Source organism: Amblyraja radiata, chromosome 39 (assembly GCF_010909765.2).
Source record: "Amblyraja radiata isolate CabotCenter1 chromosome 39, sAmbRad1.1.pri, whole genome shotgun sequence".
NCBI classification, from domain to species: domain Eukaryota; kingdom Metazoa; phylum Chordata; class Chondrichthyes; order Rajiformes; family Rajidae; genus Amblyraja; species Amblyraja radiata.
This window is the reverse complement of record NC_045994.1, coordinates 8,565,821-8,591,906: the sequence shown is the minus strand read 5'-3', so window position 1 is coordinate 8,591,906 and position 26,086 is coordinate 8,565,821. Positions and strand designations below refer to the sequence as shown.

General features: G+C 43.1%; 1 protein-coding gene across 3 annotated transcripts in view; it reads right to left on the bottom strand.

Moving 5' to 3' along the window:
• Positions 1–26,086, bottom strand: part of pebp4 (phosphatidylethanolamine binding protein 4) — a 215,565-nt gene that overhangs the window by 71,029 nt on the left and 118,450 nt on the right. For all 3 annotated transcript variants that reach the window (XM_033013741.1, XM_033013742.1, XM_033013743.1), the window contains one exon: positions 17,272–17,317. In XM_033013741.1, the coding sequence (XP_032869632.1) occupies positions 17,272–17,317 (46 nt within the window). The remainder of the gene's footprint in view (positions 1–17,271; positions 17,318–26,086) is intronic.

Sequence of the window (26,086 nt, the reverse complement as noted above, 5' to 3'; positions counted from 1 at the left end):
ATTAATTTACTGTAAATGGTGCAATACAAAAAGGTCATTCAATAAAACCAATCCTTGCCCCTGGCATCATTCACCCTTCATCCGAGCCACAGCTTTCGTCATTCCAAATCTTGGACATAGAGTCATACAGCAGAGAAATAGGCTCTTCAGCCCTTCATAGCCATGCCAACCATCACATTTATCTTTATTCATTGATATTTGTGTATGTTCAATATCCTTCTATGTCTTGGTGATACAAGTGCTTAAACAGATACTTATTAAATATCATAGGCGTGACTACCTCTTTTCACCATCCATGTTTAGACCTATGGCCTCTGGTCTAAGAAACCTCTGAATTTAGAAAGGTTCCTATTTGCCCAGTGAATGCTTTTTACAATTTTGCATATCTCAATCAAATTCCTTCTCAGCCTCCTCTGCTCCAAGGAAAACAATTTATCCAGCCTATCCAGTCTTTCTTCTTAATTGATCCACCACAGGCAACATCAAGGTAAATCTCCTCTGCACCCTTTCCAGTACATTCACAAGTTTTATAACATTGGATGAAAAAGTCCGAAGCTTTTAAATTTGCTGTGCCAGCTAATGAGAACAAGCATCTTGTGTACCTTCTTCAGCGGTGCTTCCACCTTTAGGGATCTGTTGTCTAGTACACCAAGGTTCTTTTGTTCCTTAGTACCCCGGCCCTTATTAGACCTTCTAAATTGTACCATCTAACACTCATTTGGATTAAACTCTATCTGCCATTAATCTGCCCAATTTGCAACTGATCAGTACTCCTTTCAAACATGACAATCGCCCTGACTATCAAACATAATGTTAATTTTCATGTCATCTGCACACTTACTCATCATGCCTCCCACATTTTCGACAATTTGAAGTGGTTTCACAAATTGACTATTCGAGACATCTTGAATGATAAATCAACATTTGCAACATGATGGAGACAGATGTACTTGGTGACCATCAAATTCTACAGTGCAGCATCTCTGGAAGACATGGATATGCGATGTTTCGGGTAGGACCCTTCATCAGACTATTTCTAGTAAGGGGATCAGAAAGCTGAGGGGGGAGGGGGGAGGGGGGAGCTGGGAGAAGAATAAGGCCATCAGTCAATAATCTATCCCCTGAGATGGAGACAGGGAGATTGAGAAAGGGGAGAAGGCATCAGAGATAGTCCAAGTGAATTTGAGGGCAGGGTGGAAGTTAGTGATGTGTCGTAGTTAATGGAGGTTAGACCACATCTATAATCATTTTGTGATCCTACAAAGAAACAATCAGTTTAAAACTTTGTGATTTTGTCCAAATACTGCACAACAATATCACAATTGCTTGCTTTCAGTCGAACTGGTGGTTGTTTAACTCTGAATTTCATTGCCAGCAGGCAGCAGATGCACTTTAAAAAACATGCTCACTGCGAGAAAAATGACTGCAATTTCCATGCATCACTTTTCATCCCACAGTTCATTAAACTCCACCTTGTATTGAAATGGCCAACAGCTTTACAGAATTAAATAATGTACTGAAGTAAATCCAAGTAATGCATGTTTATTTAACATTGTTTGGAGTAACTTATTCAAGTATCTGAAACTTGACATAACATCGTTGAACATCCAGGAACGGTGAGGCCCTATACAAGACGGGAAAGAGCCGGCAGTACATTTTGAGAAGGCTCTGTTCTTTCAACGTCTGCTGCAGATGTTCTTCCAATCAGTTGTAGCCATTGCCATCATCTTCGTTGCTGTGTGCTGGGGCAGCAGGGCCAAGCCTGTGGATGGCAATAGGATCAACAAACTCATCAGGAGGGCTGGCTCCGTCCTGGGGGTGGAGTTGGACTCACGGAAGGTGGTCTTGGAGGGGAGGATGCTCCTCAAGCTGCGGAGCATCCTGGACAATGCAGCTCACCCCTCCACGACACACTGGTCAACCTGAGGAGCACCTTCAGCAACAGACTGGTTCCACCAAGATGCAGGACAGAACGCCACAGGAGAAACTGTGCAACTCCTCACTTTTCTGTCGTGTGGTAGACTGAGACTGACTCCCTCACCCTCCCCCCCAATCTTTACCCATCCCCCCAAGCCTTTCCACTCATCACTTTAATTTCATGTTTCATGTATTTTGTGTTTTAATGACTGTTGGCAGATTAATTTCGCTCCTGGGATAAATTTTCGAATGAACATATTCAGACAACAGGACTGCGCTGGGCCTATTCCATGGTGAGAATACAGAGGTTTGATCCCTCATTTGCTCTGCTTGCACTTTGAGACTTAGAGTTGATGCTCATTGCATGGACGTGACGTTAATGCTGAATCTACAGTGTGTATGAAAAAAAAAGTTTTGGTTGCTAGACAAGTTATTGTTCACATTTGAGCAATTTCTAGCTTTGTGCAGTTTCTCCACCAACTATTTGTATTTTTCAAACATACAAGAATATCAGTATTTCATCAGGGTGTTCTTACATTGCTTACATAGCAATTTGTGTGCCAAATGGACTATTTAATATGCCACGCCATGAACACAAAGCACATCACCAAAACAAAGCACTCGAATGCTTGCTGTTTGCAAACCTGCGTTAAAAAAACAGCAATAAAATTCTAACCACTTCCACGTCACATTCGATGGCAATCCCATCACAGTATCCCTGTTGTCAAATCCTGGGTGATGACATAAGAGGTCCAGTTCTAAAATTCTATGGCTATAAACATATAATAATAATAATAATAATAAATTTAATTTAATGGGCGCCTTTCAAACATCTCAAGGACACCTTACATAGTATATCGGAATAACATATAATCGGAATATAACTAGTAATAAAGACATCACAGAGACACAAATTAAAAACAGGATTCAATCCAAAAACAGAAAATCAAAAACACAGTGTGAAGAGGGAGCAGCGGCAACCAAATCGTGCCAGCGTCCACTCTCTCTTCACGGCAGCCATCTTGGACACAGACCTACAAGACTACAATTAGACAAAAAAATCATCCCCCCACAGTGGATAGCACTGTGGGGGAAGGCACAATGTCCAGTCCCCACCCCATGTTCACCCCAAAGTCAGGCCTATTGAGGCCACCGCAATTGCCTCTACGGAGGCCCGATGTTCCTGGCCGTTCTCACCGGGTGGTCTTGCCCCGGCGTCGGGAGAGTCCTTTTGGCGGCTGGGCCACTTGGAACGGCCGCTTCCTGGTTGGAGCCCGCGGCTGCCGAAGCCGACAAGGCCGCGCCGGTTTGGAGCTCCCAGGCTCCCGTTGATAAAGTTGGCGCCGCCTCTCCACACTGCCGCCTCTCCGCACGCCGCCTCTACGCTCCGCAGACCCGCAGCCCGGAGTTGTTGCTCTCGGCGGTCCAGCTCGCCAGAGCTCCAGCGCGTCGCTCCAGCGCGGCGACCCAGGCAAGGGATCGCCCGCTCCGCTCCAGCGCTCCAATGCTGTGCCGCCGCCGAGGCCGAGGTGCTGGGCGGTTCCCGCCAGGAAACGGCGCTCCAAGCCCGCAGGTAGGCCACGAGGACGGGTCAACGGGCAGCCCGGAGAAAAGGCTGCCACACCGACCAGGTAGGGACCTAGAAATTAAGTTTACACCTACCCCCCACATTAAAAAGACCATATCCCCTACAAACAAAAAACAGGACTCACTAAAAACTATAAAAAAAACGGATTTAAAACGGACGGCTGCTGGCTAGCAGCCGTTCACCAAGATGGCTCCTCCTCCTCTATGACAGGGGCCAAGCCTGCATTTACTACAAAACAGATCAGTGTGTCCATATATCATTATATAAATATATACACACATGAATAAATAAACTGATAAAGTGCAAATAACAGATAATGGGTTATTAATGATCAGAGTTTTGTCCGAGCCAGGTTTAATAGCCTGATGGCTGTGGGGAAGTAGCTATTCCTGAACCTGGTTGTTGCAGTCTTCAGGCTCCTGTACCTTCTACCTGAAGATAGCAGGGAGATGAGTGTGTGGCCAGGATGGTGTGGGTCTTTGATGATACTGCCAGCCTTTTTGAGGCAGCGACTGCGATAAATCCCCTCGATGGAAGGAAGGTCAGAGCCGATGATGGACTGGGCAGTGTTTACTACTTTTTGTAGTCTTTTCCTCTCCAGGGCGCTCAAGTCGCTGAACCAAGCCACGATGCAACCGGTCAGCATACTCTCTACTGTGCACCTGTAGAAGTTAGAGAGAGTCCTTCTTGACAAACTGACTCTCCGTAATCTTCTCAGGAAGTAGAGGCAATGGCCTCTTCAACAACATGGCCCAGAACATCGACATAATCAGGTGGTGCTGCAAGAATATCAATGACGAAGCTCTCAAGGACACCAATAAAGCAGCTCCATTTAGACAGAGCCTCACAAACAACTCATCAACTCCCTGTCCCTCCTCAAAAACTCCATCAAATTACTGAGACAGGATCTCCCCCACAAATGGTGTCCTGTGACACTTAACACCTTAATACTGACAAGTGCCAGATTATCCACATATTCCTCCCTGAAATCACTATTTTCCATATCCTTCTCCTTGGTGAATACAGATGAGAAGTCTTCATTTAGGATCCTGCTTACAACCGTGGGGCCACACACAGATTACTCCCTTGGTTCTGAAGCGGACCCACTCTTTTCCACTTGTATTTTTGAATCTACATTCTAGTGCAGTGTAATTTGTGTGGATTGCCTGTTGGAACTTTACATTAGATGTTAAGGTTTGACCTGCAGAATCAACAAGGAGGCAAGCTATTCCATTGAAGCATTGCATTTCCCTGTCATCTCTTTCAGAGACTTCACTTGCATGAGTAATATTTACACATAATCTTTTGCTGGAAACACAGAGGAAAGTTTTCTATCCAGTGTAATGCAAGCTTGTATGCCACCATCGCCATCCGATTACTTCAACTATCCGTGCCTACCACGCAGAAGAATGTTTTCATCTTAGAACTCCAGTCTATTATTATCTACATCTAACTTTTCGAAGTCAAATGAAACCCCCTGCACATGTGCTTCTTCTAAAAAGTATTACTTCAGGGGCAGGCCCCTGCATAAGGGGAAGAAATTCTCTGACTCAGATGGCCACATAAGGTTGAAACTCACTGCCCCCAATCACTTTATGCACATCAGTCAGAAAACATTTCACCCTGTACCAGTTTAATCTCATTGTTGAAGGAGAATGCCGATGTCCTTTTGACCTCTGCACATATTGAACAAAATAGTCTACAGTATGCCCATTCTTACGTGCATAAAATAAATGAAAACTGAAGGTTACATATTCTATCGCAACAAGCAGTATTGTATTTTTTTGAAGTGTCCCTCATCACTACATCTAAGCAATTTACTGAAGTGTTTAGTCGAGAATGATTTTTGAGAAAAGGTTTTAATTAACATACAGTAAATCCCAGAACATTAAAGTGAAGGAAAACTTAACAACTGGAGAATGTTATGAGCAATTCAACATGTTCAGTCTTATTGGCAATTTTACAACTTGTTTTGCTGGCCTTTTAAATAATCAATTCATCCCCTTTAGCCAGGGGCGGAAAACCCGGGAGGGCCAGAGGGGACACGTCCCCCCCATGTTTTGAGAGGTGGGCGACATCCCCGCCAGGTTAACCTGCCTGGGCTTGTGGGAAATATGGCCAGCGTGGAGAAGCAGCGCTGGTATCCCGTCAGTCCAGACAGGGCTGTTAGTTAACCCGGTGAGACAGGCAGAGTTGAGCTGCATTTAGCACTGGATTAAGTCTCCGAAGCCTCGCGCACGTGTGAATGTGCGCCGCCAAAAAATTGTGTCCCCCATCCCCTCCATGTTTTGATAGTGAGTTTCGCTCTTGCCTTCAGCTTCAGTCAGAAAAGCATCATGGATGGTACAGTGGTGAAGCAGGAGTGTTGCTGCCTAACAGTGCCAGAGACCCAGGTTCGATCCTGGCTACGGGGTGCTGTCTGTACGGAGTTTGTACGTTCTACCTGTGACCATGTGGTTTTCTCCAGGTGCTCCGGTTTCCGTCCACATTTCAGGGACGTGCAGGTTTGTAGGTTAATTGGTTTCTATAAACTGTCCCTACCGTGTAAGATAGAATTAGTGCACGGCTGATCATTTAGGATCTGAATGTGTAGGCAGGTGAGCAGTTCATGAATGAATGGTGATTAAACTATAAAACTAGGTGTTGTGCACTCAAAATATGTGCAGATTGAATAGAAAATGATATCAGTGTGAAATGGCAAGAGTTAAACATGAATTATTGGTTTTGTGCACATTTCAATGTAAATTCATTTTCAAGCCAACATTTGAAACAGTAAAATTAATCTCCATGCCTTTTCTATGAGGATTCCTCACCACCCTGTGATAACCCTTTCTCCCATCTCCAACGGTCTTCCTGCTCTTGAACTCCCCCAGATGGCCTTCTATCTACCCTCTTTAGACCTTTTCTATAACCAGTCTGAAGAAGGATGTCAACCCGAAACATCACCCATCCATTTTCTCCAGAGATGCTGCCTGGCCCGTCGTGTTACTCCAGCACTTTTTGTCTATCTTTGGTATACTAGCATCTGGAGTTCCTTTCTACACATTTAAAACATTTCTGCAGGACAGATTTATTTTCGTACTATCTGAAGATTTATACATGTTTGGTGAGTAAACAGCTTTCTCTCCATATTTTTTAAATGTCTTTTTCTCTTCAGCTTTCCCTCATTACCCATTTTTAATCTTGCTGCTGTTCTTGTTTCTTCCTTACTGGGCCAGGTAGGTGTGCAATACTGCTGTCATGATTAAACCATTTCTCATCTCATTAAATGAGAATTTGTTCCCAGCCAATAGTTTAGAGAGGCTAATAACATCAACAAAACCATGGCAGTTTTCTGCTCAGTTAACTCATTTACAGGCAAATGATGAACTGCTGATTTCTCCCCTTAATTCCTAAAGAGTGAAATGCAAGCTTCTTGGCAATGACGGAGCCTCGTTAGCAAGTCTCGTTATGATGTAGTTTTGTGCTGGGGTATCTTGTGGTCTGAGTGCTACTGAATGGAACAAAGAAATTTAGTGGTGCGTGTGAAATGCCAGGAACTAATCTGGATCTTAGCGGTAACACTATATCCTTCCACAGTCCGTAAGCCTGTTGACATCTCTGTTCATCTCTAGCTGCCAGCATCTTAAAAAATGCCTTTAAAATCCACACGCACTGGTGGAATCCATTTGAGCTGAAACAATAAAAATTAGTAAGTAGTGTACAAGATGCTTCTGTTGAGGCTCAATGAAGGGGTTGGACGGGCTAGATGCAGGAAGATTGTTCCCGATTGTTCTCGAAGTCCAGAACTAGGGGTCACAGTTTAAGGATAAGGGGGAAATCTTTTAGGACCAAGATGAGAAAAACATTTTTCACACAGAGTGGTGAATCTCTGGAATTCTCTGCCACAGAAGGTAGTTGAGGCCAGTTCATTGGCTATATTTAAGAGGGAGTCAGATGTGGCCCTTGTGGCTAAAGGGACCAGGGGGTATGGAGAGAAGGCAGGTACAGGATACTGAGTTGGATGATCAGCCATGATCATATTGAATGGCGGTGCAGGCTCGAAGGGCCGAATGGCCTACTCCTGCACCTATTTTCTATGTTTCTATGAAAATGCATGGACGGAGATGGGTGGATTGTAAATAGTATCATGGACTGTTGTGTAAAATACAGCATTTCAGGGTCAGCATTTTTTAATATTTATTCATTGTCCAACAGTCTGCTTTTGTTTCTTCCATTTCACTGCAAGAGCTATGACCAAATTAATGATCAGAGGATTTTACTTCGGAGTCACGTGAGTGACTACGTGAAGAACCCCGCTTACGACGCATGCGTGTCATATCACTACACGCATTGCAACGAGTCACAGCAGGGGGAACAACGTTCCCCTAGTGGAGAATTTGAAAGTCGGGAGCAGCAGGTAAGAGACTCTGCGTTCCTTCCACTTACCTTTTAGGTGGAGACATGGACCGGATCCATGAAGGCTGCGGAAAACTGGCGGGGGAGAACCGCGGAGTGCGGGCAGCCGGCAGCAGCAGCAACGGCACGCGAAACTTCCGGAGAGGAAACAGCTGTGCCCGACTTCGCTCCCGCACCGGCAAAATTCACTTCTCGGCCGGGCGGGAAGCGAAGCAAAAGACGTCCCATATGCCAGTCTCAAGCGAGTCTGGCTTGGAGCAGTCGCTAGCGGCCAGTGCCGAGATTACCGGGGGAACAGCGGTGGACCTACATGGAGCAGCCGGAAGCGGCCAGGAAACATTCGCATAAGGGCCGGTGCAGCCGGCTGCGGGACGAGGACAATCCGCAAACCATTGCCCGTGAGTACCGGGGACGGGAAGAGTGGGCATATGGGAGAGAGCAGCAGACTGCGGACCGGCTACAGGAATGGGTGCAGCCGAGAACGTCTAGTGCCAGTGAGCACAAAGACCGTTTGGTGCAGTTGCTGGAGGAGCTCCTCCATGGTGGCAGTCCCAGAAATATGGAGGCTAGCCACAGTGGGCAAGAGGTAAGTCCCACAGCGGTACCCCGTGTGGGGCCGCAAGATATCTCTTACTCCTCAGAGGAGAGTGGGCAGGACCAAATTTGGTCAGACCCTGACCAAGGCACAGGTTTACATAACCCTGAAGGAGGGAAGAAAGGAAAACTGCTTGATATGGTGGCCGAGTTTTTTTCAACCAAATCAAACTGGGGCAGATTTGGATTCTAGGATGGCAGCCAGTATAAATTATATGTCTGACCATCAGTTACAAACACAAACCTTTACAGAGACTCTGGCTAGATATCTGCCCCAGGGAATTGTAATTCTCTATAAGTACCCAGCGTGAACCAATGTATATGGAAGCATATGGGGAAGGCCACCCGAACACACGACTTGAAAATCCAGAAAGCCTTAAAAGAGCTTACAGCGGGGATCACAGCCTTTGCCCGCACCCTGGAGAAAACAGAATTAACAAAGGATCACCAGGACGCTTTAGCTTTGTTCTGTAATGTCCAATTTGAGCTGAATAGCATGAGGAAGAGTGCTATTCAGCCAGCATTAGACCCGAAGTTCGCGGTGGTTTGCAAACAGAGAGCCTTCAAACCTCCAACCCTATTGTTTGGAAAAGATTTATTTAAACAGGTTAAAGAGCTTGATGAGGAATCAAAGACATTGGGGCTCATTAAGACTAGTGCAAAGTCTTACTTTGGGCAAAGATGCCAACCATATGGACCACCTAGAAGAGGGGCGTTTAGCAGTGGCAGTGCTAAACCCAGATACAACCCGCAGCAGCCTTTTTTAGCGTATGGCCAGGGGCGACCACCCTGGAAGATGCGGGAGCCTCCACCTCCAACACAACCTCTAAAAACAGAGCCCCCCTTTACAAAGAAACCAAGGAAATAATTCAAAAACCACCAGTAACCATGGAGGTAGGTGGGTCTGGTTCTCTTATAATAAAGGGGAGCACGAGAGTTGGAGGGAGGCTGCAATATTATACGAAAGAATGGAATAAGATCACAAGAGACTCATATATTCTAAACAGTATTCAGGGTTATCTGATAGAATTTATTCATTAAAATAAACTTCCAGTGCAACATACACCAGAAGGCACTTCGTACTCACCGAAGCCGAACAAGCTATAGCTCACATCGAGCTGCAAAGATTGCATACAATAGGCGTAGTTGAGCCTACAATACATGAGCCATTAGAATTTGTACCTAACCTATTTATTAAAAATAAAAAAGAAGGGGTTGCCGGATAATCATTGATCTGTCAACCCTAAACACATTTGTTCAATATGTTCATTTAAGATGGATACCTTTATCACTGCTAAGAATTAGTGTCAACAGGGTGCTATATGGCAAGCATTCACTTAAAAGATGCTTACTATACAGTACCCATTAGAGGTGAACACAGACGGTATTTGAAATTTAACTGGATGGGGTCAACATAACCATAGGATATGGCATATCTAGACGACATTTTCATTGTTGGCAAAACTTACGGATTGGTTGGGGAGCCACTAATTCCGTTTCTAGCTGTGGAGGGAGATGGAAGACACAGGAGGCAGTTTTACTTAACACACGTGGTATAAATTACCTAGAGATGTTAGGGGCTTTTTATGGCCTTAAGTCATATTGCTCAGGCATTGAGCACCAGCATGTTCGGTTACAAATTGATAATACTACTGTGGTGGCATATATAAATTATATGGGTGGAAATATATCGACATCTTGTGATGAATTGGCAAATTCAATTTGGCTATGGTGTATCCAAAGATATATTTGGATATGGGCTACATACCTACCAGGGAAACTAAATTCAGTGGCAGATACCAGGTCATGTAAATTTAAGGAAAACACGGAATGGATGTTGAATAAAAATGTATTTGCTGAAATTACAGCAAAATATGGTACACCAGATATTGATCTTTTTGCATCCAGGTTGAATCACCAACTACCAAGGTATGTGTCATGGGAACCAGACCACGGGGCAGAAGCAACAGATGCATTCTCTCTGCATTGGGGGAAATGGGTTTTTATGCATTTCCTCCTTTTCTGCCTCATCAATCGGGTACTAAGGAAAATTCATTAAGATTCGGCATCTGGGATTCTCATAGTACCCGATTGGCCTACTCAACCATGGTTCTCGGTTATACAGGGAATGGTATTAGAACCATGTACCATTATGAGGCATAGCCCTAATTTACTAATTCATCCAGTAACACAGGGTAGTCACCCATGCCATAATAGTATGAATTTGTTGATTTGTAGAGTCTGAAAGACCCACTACTTGGCATGGGACTGTCAGACAGAACTATGAATATCATATCAGCTCAAAGACTGTCTACAAAAAAGCAGTACTTAGGACACATCAAAAAATGGGGGAAGTACTGCTTTGATAACAACCTTGATCAAAGAGCCAAGGACATTCCGGCTGTATTGGAATTTTTGACAAGCCTGCATTGTGATGAAGGATTAGGCTACAGTACCATCAATAGTGCCAGAAGTGCTCTTTCCAATTATTTATCGCTAGGAACGGAGCGGCACTCAGTGGGAACGCACCCCCTGGTAACTAAACTCATGAGGGGCATATTTAATGCGAAACCCCCTAAAACCAGGTACTCCCGAATCTGGGATGTGGGTGTCGTTTTGACCATGCTGAGAAGCTGGTCGCCTACTACAGCATTATCACTTGAAAAACTCACTATGAAGATAGTTATGCTGATGGCGTTGGTTACTGCACAACGAGTCCAGTCATTACACAAACTGAGGCTGGACTGCTTGATGATCTGCCCTGAAAAACTGGTGTTTGTCATTAATGATCTCATAAAACAAAATAGACCGGGATCATCGGGGCAAGTAATAGAATTTATGGCGTACCTGAATGACGAACGCCTGTGTATAGTCACACATATCCTACTATACATGGAATACACAAAAATTATTCGAGGGCAGAAAATGGCTCTGCTGATTTCATACAAGAAACCACACAAAAGGGTGACGACCCAGACTATCTCAAGGTGGCTGAAAAATGTCTTAAAGATGGCGGGGATAGACACTAATGTTTTTAAATCTCACTCCACCAGGGCTGCAGCAACATCCGCAGCAAAAAATCTGGAGGTGCCAACAGACCAAATCCTCAGGATGGCAGGATGGTCATCTGAGAAGACATTTCAGAGGTTTTATAACAAACCAGTTTTGGATCTATCATCGTTTTCAGAAAGACTCTTACGTTCAATAATATAATTTGCCCAAAAAAACAATGGGCTATGATTTCAATTTAATAAATTTATTTTTTCGTAACATCATACAGTTTTGTATGGAGGTGTTTTAAAAATTGTTAACAATACTTCTCCCAATAATCAAGGCAGACATGAAGCATGGACTCGTTCCACGGCATGAGGTCACAGAGCTTTAAAATCTTCACGTAGTCACTCACGTGACTCCGAAGTAAAATAGTAAGATTAAACGAGAACTTACCAGTTTGAAGTTTGATCTGTATTTTATGAGGAGGAACGTTGAGGGAATACGTGCCCTCCGCTCCCACCCTCCTATGATCATATCATAAACTGGTATCTCTTTCATAATCTTACTATGTTAGGTCATTATAGGATATCTGTGACCTCACACCGCTGCTTTGAAGAATGACACGCATGCGTCGTAAGCGGGGTTCTTCACGTATTCCCTCAACGTTCCTCCTCATAAAATACAGATCAAACTTCAAACTGGTAAGTTCTCGTTTAATCTTACTATTTTTATCTACAGATGCACACAATGCAACCTGCTGCTTCTGGGAACATGAGAATGTTGAAATAGATTTTTGTGCAAATTGTCTTGAAAATAATCTAAAATAATGAGGTTAATAAACTCTCCAACATATCAATATACGTATTTTGTATTTTCGATAATCCATCAAATGCTAGTTCACTGACTTACTTTCACATTCTCAATTCTTTCCTGCTCACAGCTGACACTTGTTGTCAGATTGTGTCTGATACTATAAGACTTTTACATACTGAATTCACGCGTACACATGCTTTTGCTTTTGTTCTTTACTGCCATGATGCAGCAGCAAACATCAGCAGCTCCTTTGAAAATGGATACATAATCAGCCACTTCATAACATCAAAACAATCATCGACAAAACTGCAACTTATTTCACAGTGGCCTAATTTTGCAATAGCTCATCTTGAAATAAAATCGAGTATGAATTGTGTTCAGTTTTTGTGAATAATAAAGCATCACAATTGTCAGTGCAACAGCCTGTACTCAATCAGTGTAGGGATCTGAAAAGAAAGGAAGGCTGTTGAGACGTTGGAAAACAAAGACAAGGATTTTGAAATCAATGCAATGAAAGTAGAGAGCGGGTCAGGCAGCATCTCTGGAGAGCAAGAATGGGTGACATTTCAGGTCGAGACCCTTCTTCAAACTGAAGGGTCATGATCTGAAACGTCTCGCATTCCTTCTCTCCAGAGATGCTGCCTGACCCTCTGAGTTACTCCAGCATTTTGTGTCTAAAATACAGCATACTGCAATTCCTTCCTCCACAATGAAAGTAGAGGATTTGTTATGGAATGATAGATGAGCAGGAATCTTGCCAAGTTAAAGGAGTATTTATAAATGCAATATTTAGTTCCTATGTTACATTGTGGGTAACAGTGCATGAGGTTGTAAAAGTTCAGAACAATTGAGGCATAAATTGGAATTAAGATGAGAAACATGAAAAGCAAAGCTGCATTGTGCTGTTAGCTCATCAGAGATGCTTAAGGCGATGCTGGAAAGATTTTATAGGAATCTGAGGGGTAACTTTGTCACACAAAGGGTGGTAGGTGTATGGAACGACCTGCTGGTGGAGGTAGTTGAGGCAGGGACTATCACAACGTTTAAGAAAGAATTAGACAGGTACATGGATAGGGCAGGTTTGGAGGGTTATGTGTCAAATGCAGGCAATTGGCACTAGCATAGATAGGACAGGTTGCTCTGTGTGAGCAAGTTGGGCTGAAGGGACTGTTTCCACACTGTATGACTCTATGACTCTACGCTTGTGAAACAAATATAAACTAGCTTCCCCCCAAACACTGATAGCCTCATCACAGACATGTTATCTCTATAAGAATGGAAATCTCTCAATATGGTTTAAAAATGAAATCTACTTTTGTGAATACCACTTTGAAAAATAAACATCGCTCCATATGTTTAAGTGGGTTACAATCTGTGTCAGTCTTACTATTTGGAAATGTTACCAGTAACAGCTCGCTGCTGGAGTTACATTGTGAACAGCACAATTCAAGTTGCCATAGACTACAAGACAAGATAGGCTGTGTTGTGCATGATAAAATGCATTACATTACTTAATTTCTGGTGTTGAGGCAAGTGAGCACAATGCAATCTCATTATAAATGTAAATATAGAAATTTGGAGCAGGTAAAACTTGGTACATGTGATAATGGAAGTAGATATGGATGAACAGAAAAATACACAGAGATTTGTGTTTTAATAAGATACAGTCAGATACAGAACTGCAGTATTTTGCAAGGTGTTTTGCTATAGAAGGCACTGTTCTATTGGAAGGGATAGGAAACTGGTTTGCAACTGACTTGATGTTGGAGTGGAATGAAGTTGTGGAGGGGTTGGGTCAAGGGAATGAATTTTCAGATCCCTACACTGATTGCTTCTTGTGGCAGCTGGAATGAAACTTGAAGATGCCAAGTAACCACAGTCAGTACATGTAGATCATGAGGGGATGAGTTGAAGATAGGGAGGAGATTTGGAAGAGAAATAATAGCTAGAAGTACATTATACTTACATTTTGCCTGAGATTGTATTCAACTTATGAATATGTTGGTACAGATGTTTAAATTCTTATATTTTTGCTCCAATAAGTGGGTTAATTATTTTCAAAAATTGCAATCGAAAGAATTTTATACGAATTAATTCCAACAGATTATAATATGATTTCTTTTCCATTCTTCGTCCATGTTTTGCTTAAATCAAATGTGGCTATTTTAACACGGAGACACAAGAGACTGCAGATGCTGGAATCGGGAGCAACAAGCCATCTGCTGGAGAAACTCAGCAGGTTGAGCAGCATCTGTGGAGGGAAAGGGTTGGTCGACGTTTTGGGCCCGCAGATGCTAAGTTCCTCCTGCGGATTGTTTGTTGCTCCTAATTTAACATTAGTATTTGCATTTATACAAAGCTTGCTGTCAGCATGATTAACAGAAGTGTGATAACTGTAAATATGATCATTACAGCGCTTGCCTAGGGCCATTAAGGGTACTGGTACACAAACAATTTGTGCAGGTTTGATGTAATTGCAAGATGTTAGCAGCAATTAAAATATATATTTATGTTTCAATTAAATCAGGTCATAGTAATTCGCCAAACACACCCTGTGGCATCTTGTGGTGAGTTTGTATCCATTTCCAATGGGAGGGAACAGATACTCACACTGCAGTGATGATTACTCCATTACATTGCATGAATAATACCGAGTTAGACTCAAATCTGTCTTGTCATTTGTGAATGCACGTCAGACAACACAGAGTGTTCAAAACATGATCTTTGTGTAAACCAGGTGACACTGGCCTTTGATTAATATTATCCTGTTACATATTCAGATGCTTATGGTGGGGGGTCCAGCAACTAACGGCATTGAATTTATCAGGCTCTGCCTTGCTCATTGCCAGACATATTTGTGGCGCAAATGTTATTTTCCACATATCTGCTCTGTATAGGTCTTGCCGAATATAGTTGCTCTAGTTACGGAGGAAGGACGATGACATTGAGCAGTGTTCAATCATCAGCGAACGTTCGCACCCTTTATGAAATTGTTAATGAAGCAGCTGAAGATGGATGTGTCAAGATCAGTGTCCTGAGGAACTCACACTAAAGTCCTGGGCCTGGGATGATTGACCTCCAACGGGCACAACCTTCCTTCTTATACGAGGTATGACTCCAACCACTAAAGTGCTTTCCCTTTGATACCCACTGACTTTAGTTTTATTGGTGTTGTCCAATGCCATACTCAATCAATCACCTCCTGACTGCAATTTAGTTCTATCATCCATATGTGGGTCCAGGCTGTGAAGAGGCATGGCCATTACTGGAGCTCACATATTCATTACTGGGCTGGGATACCATTTAGTCCCATAGCCTTTGCCATATTGAGTGCTGCCACACGTTTTATTGCTATCACTTGGGATTGGCTGAAGACAGGTTTACATGTTTGGAAGACTCTCAGGAAGAAGTCGTTGAATCATCTCTCTACATCACCATCTATATCTCTCGTTTCCCTTTACCTCCCCCCCCCCCCCCCCCCCCCCCCCCTCCATCTAGCATTTCCCCCACTACCGATGTTAGACTAACTGGTCCATAACAAGAGTCGAGTATAGGAGCAAAGAGGCCCTTCTGCAGTTGTACAGAGACCTAGTGAGACCACATCTGTAGTATTGTGTGCAGTTTTGGTCCCCTCATTTGAGGAAGGACATTCTTGCTATTGAGGGAGTGCAGCGTAGGTTAATTCCCGGGATGGCGGGGCTGTCATATGCTGAGGGAATGGGGCGGCTGGGCTTATACACTCTGGAGTTTAGAAGGATGAGAGGGCATCTTATTGAAACATAAAAGATTGTTAAGGGTTTGGACAAGCTAGAGGCAGGAAACATGTTCCCGATGTTGGGGGAGTCCAGAACCAGGGGCCACAGTTTAAGGATAAGGGGTAAGCCATTTAGAACGGAGACGAGGAAACACTTTTTCTCACAGAGAATTGTGACTCTGCCTCAGAGGGCGGTGGAGGCCGGTTCTCTGGATACTTTCAAGAGAGAGCTCGATAGGGTTCTTAAAGATAGCGGAGTCAGGGGAAATGGGGAGAAGGCAAGAATGGGGTACTGATTGGGGATGATCAGCCATGATCACGCTGAATGACGGTGCTGGCTCGAAGGGCCAGGTGGCCTACTCCTACACCTATTGTCTATTGTTTATTGTCTATTGACAGGATAGGTTTAAAGGGATTTGGGCCAAGCGCCGGCAGGTGGGACTAGTGTAGATGGGGCATATCGGTCGGTATGGGCAACTTGAGCCGAAGTGCCTCTTTACACAATGTATGACTCTATGACTCTAAGCAACTATGTTCCCAAATCTCCCAGCCTTTTACCTCAATTTTCCCCTGATTAAAATTTAATTTTTGACCAGTTGGTTCCCAACCTGAAACATCATCTGTCCATTCCGCAGACAAATGTTGTCTGACCCACTCGGTTCCTCCAGCACTTTGTTTTTGCTTTTGACCAACACACTCTCTATTAGTGCGCTGGAGAGAATGTTTGGCTGTTAATGTTTCTGTTCAGTGGCTTGGGATGCTTTGTCACCTTCAAATTGCTGGTTCCCGAATACAAATAAGTAGAGTGCTGTGGGATTTTTGTTGCATTGGAAAAAGGTATGTCAATGTCCTTAATTTCACCTTTCCAGTTACACTCACTGCATGAGTCACTGAAGTTTTTGTGTTTTACTTTTTTATTCATCTGCTCGGGGTGGTATTTAGAAACTGGTGAGGTAGGTAGAGCTAACAACATTTAACAGTGGGAGAATATACCTTTAAGATTATCATAAACAGCTTTAGTTAGTTATTATTATTCTGTGAGGATGAATAAGCACACCTCCTCTCCTGGCTAAATCACTGAGCAATCCTTGTATCACAGGAGTGGAGGAGTATTGTGCCAGCCCAGTATTTCTTAGCTATAGGTGGCTGTGGAGGGGTTATTGTCTGTGACGTGGGTGGCACATTAAGGGGATGGTGATCAAACATTGCTTACCTGTGAGAACTGTGCCTCTAACTTCTCCAAGCTGGAGTTCTCTACCCTGTCAGGGTGAAATAAAGAGGAACAGTGATATAACAGTCATATTAAGAATACAGCTTCTAATATTACATACCCTATATACATTTAGACTTTCCCCAGAATTTAGCATTGCATTCATTCAAAATGTATCAGCTTTCTGGAGTAAAGGCTTCATTTGTTATCCTTTGATAGCATTAACCATTCTTGATATAGAGAACAACAATGGAAGAAAACTCATATTTCTCTGGCTCAACCATGAGCCTAAATCGAACATAGATTACTAATAAAGCAATAAGCATCTTATGGAAAGCATATTTACAGAATATGTGCCTATTGCTCCATCCCTGGATACACCTCGTACCACTTTCAGCGCATCTATTAGAGGAGGGCATTGCAATGGTGCACAGACTGAAGATAGTAGCACTGGGCATCCCCAACATTGGGCTAGCAATGATGGTGCATCTTGGTCAGTGTGGGCAATTTGGGCTGAAGGGTCTGTTTCTGTGCTGTACGCCTTTATGAGAAGTATCGGTAATCTTGAGGCGCATAAAGGCATACACCCCCTGGAGCTCGACCAATTATATCCTAGGACATTCTGGAAAGTAAGGGAGGCATGGCAGTTTTTTTGCAGTTAAGGATTCAGTTAAGACCTCAGCCATCGCCCGTAGCTCCACACATAGGGGACCGATTCTATCCCTAGTTACACATTTTCTCTTAATAGACTTAAAGAATCTCTTGAAGTTCACCTTTATCTGCCAAAGGTATCTCACGTCCCTGTTTTGCTCTCCCAATTTCTTACCAAGGGGAATTTAAAATGCTTTATATTCCTCAAAGATTCATTTGATTATAGTTGCCTATACCCGACATCTGCCTCTTCTTTTCTCCTGGCCAGAGCTCAATATCAAGAACCAGGGGCCACAGTTTAAGAATAAGGGGTAGGGCATTTAGAACTGAGATGAGGAAAAACGTTTTCACCCAGAGAGTTGTGAATTTGCAGAATTCCCTGCCTCAGAAGGCAGTGGAGGCCGATTCACAGGATGCATTCAAAAGAGAGTTAGATAGAGCTCTTAGAGCGAGCGGAATCAAGGGATATGGGGAGAGGGCAGGAACGGGGTACTGATTGTGGATGATCAGCCATGATCACATTGAATGGCTGCACTGGCCGAATGGCCTACTCCTGCACCTTTTTCCTATGTTTCTTTGTTTCACTGATAAATAATTTTACCATGCAAGTCTTTGTTGAAACCAATAATTCAAATCCCTTTTCTCTTTCTCAGCGTTCAACACTGAAGACCAAGGCATGAAAACATTTCATTGAGAGCTACTGCCCATACAATTAATCATCTAGAGACGCTAAATTAATTTTTTGCCAAACCTGTATAAATTAGCATTGTATTTTATTGTTGAAAAGAAACAGCTCAGGAAATATTTACTGGGTAAATGATTAAATCAAGTAACACCTCACAATAAAGTGGAGTATATTTAACCAAGAAAAGTATTTTCCCAAGTCATTATATCACTGAGAACATCAAAAACATCTGTCAATTTGATATTTCGTATCAGTTTAATATGGTTGCAGAAATATTCTGAAGATGACTAATGTGTTGTGGAGCACTAGTACATTATTTTCATGGCAAGGCTTCCCGTGATGCCACATTTCTTTGCCTTAAGGATGGCAATTTCACTCCAACAAAACACAGGCATCAATGATTATCAAAAAAAGGTTCAAATGAATAAATATAATTTTCTCATATATATCCATTAAAATGTAGTCATTTTAAGACAGTTTATTTTGCTGATATTGGCTCCTGGTGGAAGATATTATATTCCAGAAACATCAAAATATACAAAAAAAACCTAAGATAAGAAGGTGGTGCATTGGAAGGGTTGCTGCCTTACAGCGCTAGAGAACCAGGTTCGATCCTGATTATGGGTGCTATCTGTATGGAGTTTGTACATTTTTCAGGAGCTCCGGTTTCCTTAAATGGCTTGGTAAAATTGTAAGTTGTCCCACGTGTGTGTAGGATAGCGTTAGTGGACGCGGATCGCCGGTCGGCGCTAAACTCGATGGGCCGAAGTGTCTGTTTCTGCACTGTATCTCTAAACTAAATTAAACTAGAATCATTGCTAAACTCAAGATTCCTGACTTCTTGAGCTGCAAAATATCCAAGGTGACCAAAAGAGAATTGTCAGGCTCCATGCAAGGGCTTTATATTCTTTAGGCCTGCTTCCTATTTCCTCTACTTTCCTTGCATGTTGACAGATGTTTCGAGGTATGTAGTTATTCCCAAGTCAATACATGCATGAATGCAAGGACAAGCATCAAGTAGCAATAGCAGTGAATCTGCTTCCTGCCAAATTCACCATCATACCAGCAAACGTATTAAATGTAGTTTACAGTAAATTGGCAGAATCTTCAATGATGCTTTGCAACTAGATGAGAGATTTTTAGTTGCAGATATATTCTTTTACTGTTCCCATCAGGATTTTGGCCAGAATTCATGGGTGAAACCAAACTACATTAAAAAAGCATGTTACTTTTGAAAAATATCTCTTGTTAATTTTTCCATCAGAGTTCAAGTTCAACTGAGATAATGGAAAAATTAAAGTACCATGAAACCTCTCACAGTAAAATGGAGTATGCTTCACCCAGAATTTTTTTTCCCCAAGTCATCCAATCTTTCTTCTAACAGTGTACCTCAGTACTTTTAAAGCTTACAAGGATAAAAGTGCACAGTTAAAAGCCAGAGAATGTCAAGATGAATAGCTTTAATCATATCCATTTGATTTTCCCTCAGCAAATATATAAAGTGCTGCATCAAATATATAAAGTGCTGCATCAACCAAGCAGATTTTACCAGTGTTATTTATCATTCCAACCATCCTATAGATCCCCAGCTAATGTGCAGTACAGTTTCAGCCTGGAACTGGTCAATAATCAAGGCTAAAGTTTGTGAAGTGAAGCCTCTGACAGAGTGTGCAAAGTGCAGTTAGTATTTTCCTTTAGTTCAACTGCTCTTCCTCTTTTTTCCAAAATTCCCTTCACATACATGACTGGGTAACATCGCCCAACCTTGTAACCCAAGGCACAATGATAGCAGTCGCAACTGAAATGCAAGGTTGTGGTTTCAAACCCCCAAGGAAAACCATCACATAATTCCCTCTATTCACCATCACCACTGCTTTTTGTCCCTGAGCCAACATTTAGTATCAATGCCGCTACTGTCACGTTAAATCACTGCATATTAATTCTATCAATGAAGTGGCATGAGTCTATCTGTTAGTCAATGTTGCTTGCCTTGGGAGATGGTAGCTACATCCCCACTGCGCCAGCGGATGCGGCAGCAGACCCTGCTTCCTGGTTCACCACTGAATCTCTACTTAGTGTTTCTGATGGCTCTTCACAATAACTGCACCAAACCTCGACCTGGCTTCTCCAGACTAAATGGTTGTGAGCTGGGTTCTCCCAAATGTCAATGTGAATGCTGAGTTTCTTGATATTTTGCTTACCCAGTCATTATTTCAGAGGTGGACACAAAATGCTGGAATAACTCAGCGGGACAGGCAACATCTCTGGAGAGAAGGAATGGGTGACGTTTCGGGTCCAGACCTTTCTTCAGATTGATGTCAGGGGAGTGGGCGGGACAGAGATAGAATGTAATCAGAGACAGTAAGACTGGTGGGAGAACTGGGAAGGGGAAAGAACAGAGAGAGGGAAAGCAAGGGCTATTTGAAGTTAGAGAAGTCAATGTTCATACCGCTGAGATGTGAGCTACCCAAGCAAAATATGAGGTGCTGTTCCTCCAATTTGCGCTGGGCCTCACTGAGAATGGAGGAGGACCAGGACAGAATGGTCAGATTAAAAACTCAAATGGCAACTCAAATTTCACTGCACCAATTGGTGTATGTGACAATAAATGTCCTTTGTCCTTTGATTGGGAATGGGAGGGGGAGTTAAAGTGCTGAGCGATCGGGAGATCAGATAGGTTAAGGTGGGCTGAGCAGAGGCGTTGAGCGAAACGATCGGTGAGCCTACGCTTGGGGTCTCGCCAATGTGCAGGAGTTGACACCTGGAACAGCGGATACAGTAGATGTGGTTGGAGGAGGTGCAAGTGAACCTCTGCCTCACCTGGAAAGACTGTTGGGGTCCTTGGATGGAGGGGAGGTAAAGGGACAGGTGTTGCAGCTCCTGCGATTGCAGGGGAAAGTACCTGGGAAGAGGTTGGTTTGGGTGGGAAGGGACGAGTTGACCAGGGAGTTGCGGAGGGAATGGTCTCTGCAGAAAGCAGAAAGAGGTGGGAAGATGTGGCCAGTAGTGGGGTCCCGTTGGAGGTGACAAAAATGTTGGAGGATTATATGCTGTATGTGACAGCTGATGGGGTGGAAGGTGAGGACAAGGGGACTTGGTCCTTGTTACGAATAGGGGGAGGGGGAGCAAGTGCGGAGCTGCGGGATATCAAGGAGACCCTAGTGAGAGCCCCATCTATAATGGAAGAAGGGAACCCCGGTTTCCTGAAGAATGAAGACATCTCCGATGACCTGGTAAAAGAAGAGCTTTGGCCTTTCTCCACATCTATGGTGTTTCGCTCAGTTGTTGGTTTGTACACTGAACGTTAGAATTCCTAAGTCTATGCTCATATCCTGCCACAGGATCCCATCATTAATAAGTACCAAATATATAGTTAGGAATGGCATCCTGACAGGAAAAGGTGCATTTTATTACCTTAGTTAGACGTCCGTTTTCCCAACCATTAGAATTGAGAGATTATTTCATCTAGTGATCAAGTTCCCAAACGTTTCATTTTGTCAAGGGCTAAAATAAATCAATGCCCAATTAATGGAGTTCTCCAACAATTATGCTATTATGTGAAATTCATGGTCTTTCAGTTTGTCCAATTAACAAAGTACAAATATTCCAATAAACAATTAGAGCCAGGAAGCAGGAATTTCAAACTAATATTTTTTGAGCCTACATTTCCCCACATGGGGTTTGCTTGGGCATTTAGGGCAGTACCAAATGGCAGGGATCATTCCCAACAGGACAAGGTTATAATAGTTTTTTGAGGGCTTGTGACTAAGAGGCTGTCTAGATGTCAACCCTCCATATCCCCACTATTATTCCTTCCACCCTCCTCAACACAACCTTTGCTATTTGCCAAACAATAGACCTCCAATGACAAGACAAAAATCAAGATGACATCTCACCAGAAAACCACTGCACATTGAAGGAAATGGCAAGAATAAAACAATATTCAGGGTGTTGTGATCCCTGTGGTGTTGGCACCAATGCCAACAGACTACAGTAATAATCTGACAAAATATTGTACGACAGTCATCTTCTTTCAGCAACATGACTGACAATCTTCATATCATTTGTGGTGATAAATGTGCTTTCATGGAAGCTGCAATTTAAACAATTGCTCGCCCTGATTATATTATAAATTACCTATCTTGTATTGGTTAAGGTTTTCACGTTCATTCTTAGATACTGAAATTCTGGGTACAGTGGCACTGTAGTTAATCACTGCACATGACCTGAGGTGAAATCCCATACGTCGATGAAGAATGAAAAATTAATTATTTTTATCAATCTCAAATATGATATTAGTTATTAATAATGGTGATGATGGAAAGACAGGGTAACCATTATAATTCACTGTGTTCATAAATATTTTTGCTTGCTCTGACCTGTATGCAATTCCAGAGCTACAGTGATACGCCTTAAATGGCACGATCATATTAGCCTCCACCCCATCCCTGGCAGTACATTCCAGGCACCCTCCGTAAGAAACATACTCAGTTCAAGTGCAATGAGAGATCATGGGGGTTGTTGAAATCTTTAAACTTGTTGTTCCTATGGAGAGAGGGAGCATGAAGAAGATAATGGTATTCACATTGGTGTGTTGCCAGAGTACAGCAACGCAAACCTATTTATCATGTGAGTGCCTTATAAAAGGCATTCCTGTGACAATGTGGTCTAAATTTCCCTCACAATGCTCCAAATGCAGCACTGCCTAGAGATTGATATACAATGTTTACTCATAAGATACGGCTGAACAACTTACAATGTGAAAGGAAAGATAACTCCAAGACAAACTTCACTGCAATAGTATTTCATTATGAAATGCTTCATAATATGAGGCATTACTGAGTTTAGTTTCTTCTTGTTTTGCAACAGTCAGAACAGAATTAAAATAATGTATTACCATACTACTTACTACAAGGCAATGCAATACTCTAGCATTGAGTTGTGTACTTTATAAAGACCAGGGCCTAGAAATTCTTCAGCTTCTCACAGGCATGTTAAATTGTCACTTTATTTAGTTGAGATCAGGCTGTGTTTGCTGCAGCAATTTTATGCAGCCTACATGCACAGTAATATTTGCTCATGCACGCAAAAGACCTTGCATCAGGAAACTCGCAATGAAGCGATTTTTCTTGCAGCTCCACAACACCAGAGTTGGCCGAGCGTATCTAGAAAGTTGCAGATCACAGGAAGCAATGGTGGGCGAGGTTGTGATTGAGAGAGGCTCAGGATAAATGGTAGAGAGGGTCAGACCAGTATTCTAGTGGGAGGATTGTGAATGTCAGGACTTTGATCATTAGAGAGCAGCCGAATAACTTTATCAAATATAGAATAGTACAGCACAGGAACAGGTCCTTTGCCCCGCTATGTCTGTGCTGAATATTATGCTAAGACCTGCTTTTATCTGTCTGCACAATCCATGTTGCTCCATTCCCTACATACCCACGTGCCTATCCAAAGATCTCTTAAATGCCACAATCGTATCTGCCCCCACCACCAACCCCAGCAGTGTATTGCAGGCACTCATTACCCTCTGTAAAAAAACTTGCCCCGCACATCTCTTTCAAACGTTGCCCCTCTCACCTTAAACCTATGCCCATTGGTTTGTTTGATATTGAAGCACTTGATACTAATCCCTGGAACTAATTGATTTTAAAGTGTTACTTCCACTCTGTAAATACATACAATTATGTATTTAGAGAGTGTACAGACTGTGATATTTTATAGTAACACAAGGCCAAAACAGTTGATGGTTCATAATTGAAGACTGTCTTGAGTTTTCATGACAATCTTGAACTTTGTACATCTGCCATTGAAAATAAACCGTGCTTTGGCCTTAGATTTGTAGTCCAAGAGCTCTTCCATTATCAGCAATAATTGTAGATGATTCACAGGCCTCTTCAACAATGTATTCATATTTAGTGGAATATGTACACCGGTTGAACTATATGGTTTATGAATGATGTAGTGTGGGATGAAAATTAACTTTGGGGATAGGAAGTATAAAATATAAAATTGGCTGGCATTTGTTGTTGCTCATATTGGTGGTCAGATTTCATGGCCAACACGACTAAGTTTTGGAATGATATAGTAATTCTTGATGAGTTGATGCATCTTAGCCACAACTTCAGTTGTAATGGGGAGGAGCCATCTTGGTGAACGGTTGCTAGCCAGCAGCCGTCTGTTTTAAATTCGTTTTTTTAATAGTTTTTAGTGAGTCCTGTTTTTTTGTTTGTAGGGGATATGGTCATTTTAATGTGGGGGGTAGGTGTAACTATATTTTTCGGTCCCTACCTAGTCGGTGTGGCAGCCTTTTCTCCGGGCTGCCCGTCGACCCGTCCTCGTGGCCTACCAGCAGGCTTGGAGCGCCGTTTCCTGGCGGGGACCGTCCAGCACCTCGGCCTCGGCGGCGGCACAGTGTTGGAGCGCTGGAGCGGAGCGGGCGATGCCTTGCCTGGGTCGCCGCGCTGGAGCTCTGGCGAGCTGGACCGCCGAGAGCAACATCTCCGGGCTGCGGGTCTGCGGAGCGGAGAGGCGGCGTGCGGAGAGGCGGCAGTGCGGCGAGGTGGCAGTGGCAGTGGCAGTGCGGAGAGGCGGCAGTGCGGAGAGGCGGCGCCGACTTTTTCATCGGGAGCCTGGGAGCTCCAAACCGGCGCGGCCTTGTCGGCTTCGGCAGCCGCGGGCTCCAACCAGGAAGCGGCCGTTCCAGGTGGCCCAACCGCCGAAAGGACTCTCCCGACGCCGGGGCAAGACCACCCGGTGAGAACGGCCAGGGACATCGGGCCTCCGTAGAGGCAATTGCGGTGGCCTCAATAGACCTGACTTTGGGGTGAACATGGGCTGGGGACTGGACACTGTGCCTTCCCCCACAGTGCTATCCAATGTGGGGGGATGATTTTTTTGTCTAATTGTAGTCCTGTAGGTCTGTGTCCAAGATGGTTGCCGTGAAGAGAGAGTGGACGCTGGCGCGCTTTGGCTGCCGCTGCTCTCTCTTCACACTGTGTTTTTGATTTTCTGTTTTTGGATTGAATTCTGTTTTTAATTTGTGTCTCTGTGATGTCTTTATTACTTGTTATATTCCGATTATATGTTATTCCGATTACTATGTAAGGTGTCCTTGAGATGTCTGAAAGGCACCCATTAAATAAAATTTATTATTATTATTATTAATGCTGTTAATTGACTCCAATAAACCCACTTCAGCATCCAATATTTTGCATTATTATTTGCAATAATTTGCAAATCCAAGGATTTTAATTTTCGTCTACCTTCAATTTTCCAGCATCTGCGGTTCCTTCTTAAACATCAGGATCCAATAACCTCAGTTGGATGGAAACACAAGTGACACCTCATACAACCAGAAGGCTAGATGTCATTCAAACTTTGTACACACCCATTAAAATAAAAGACCCTTGAACTTACAAATATCTTGCAAGATATGAATACTTTCACAAAACGACAAGAGCTGAAAATATGAGTAAAAGG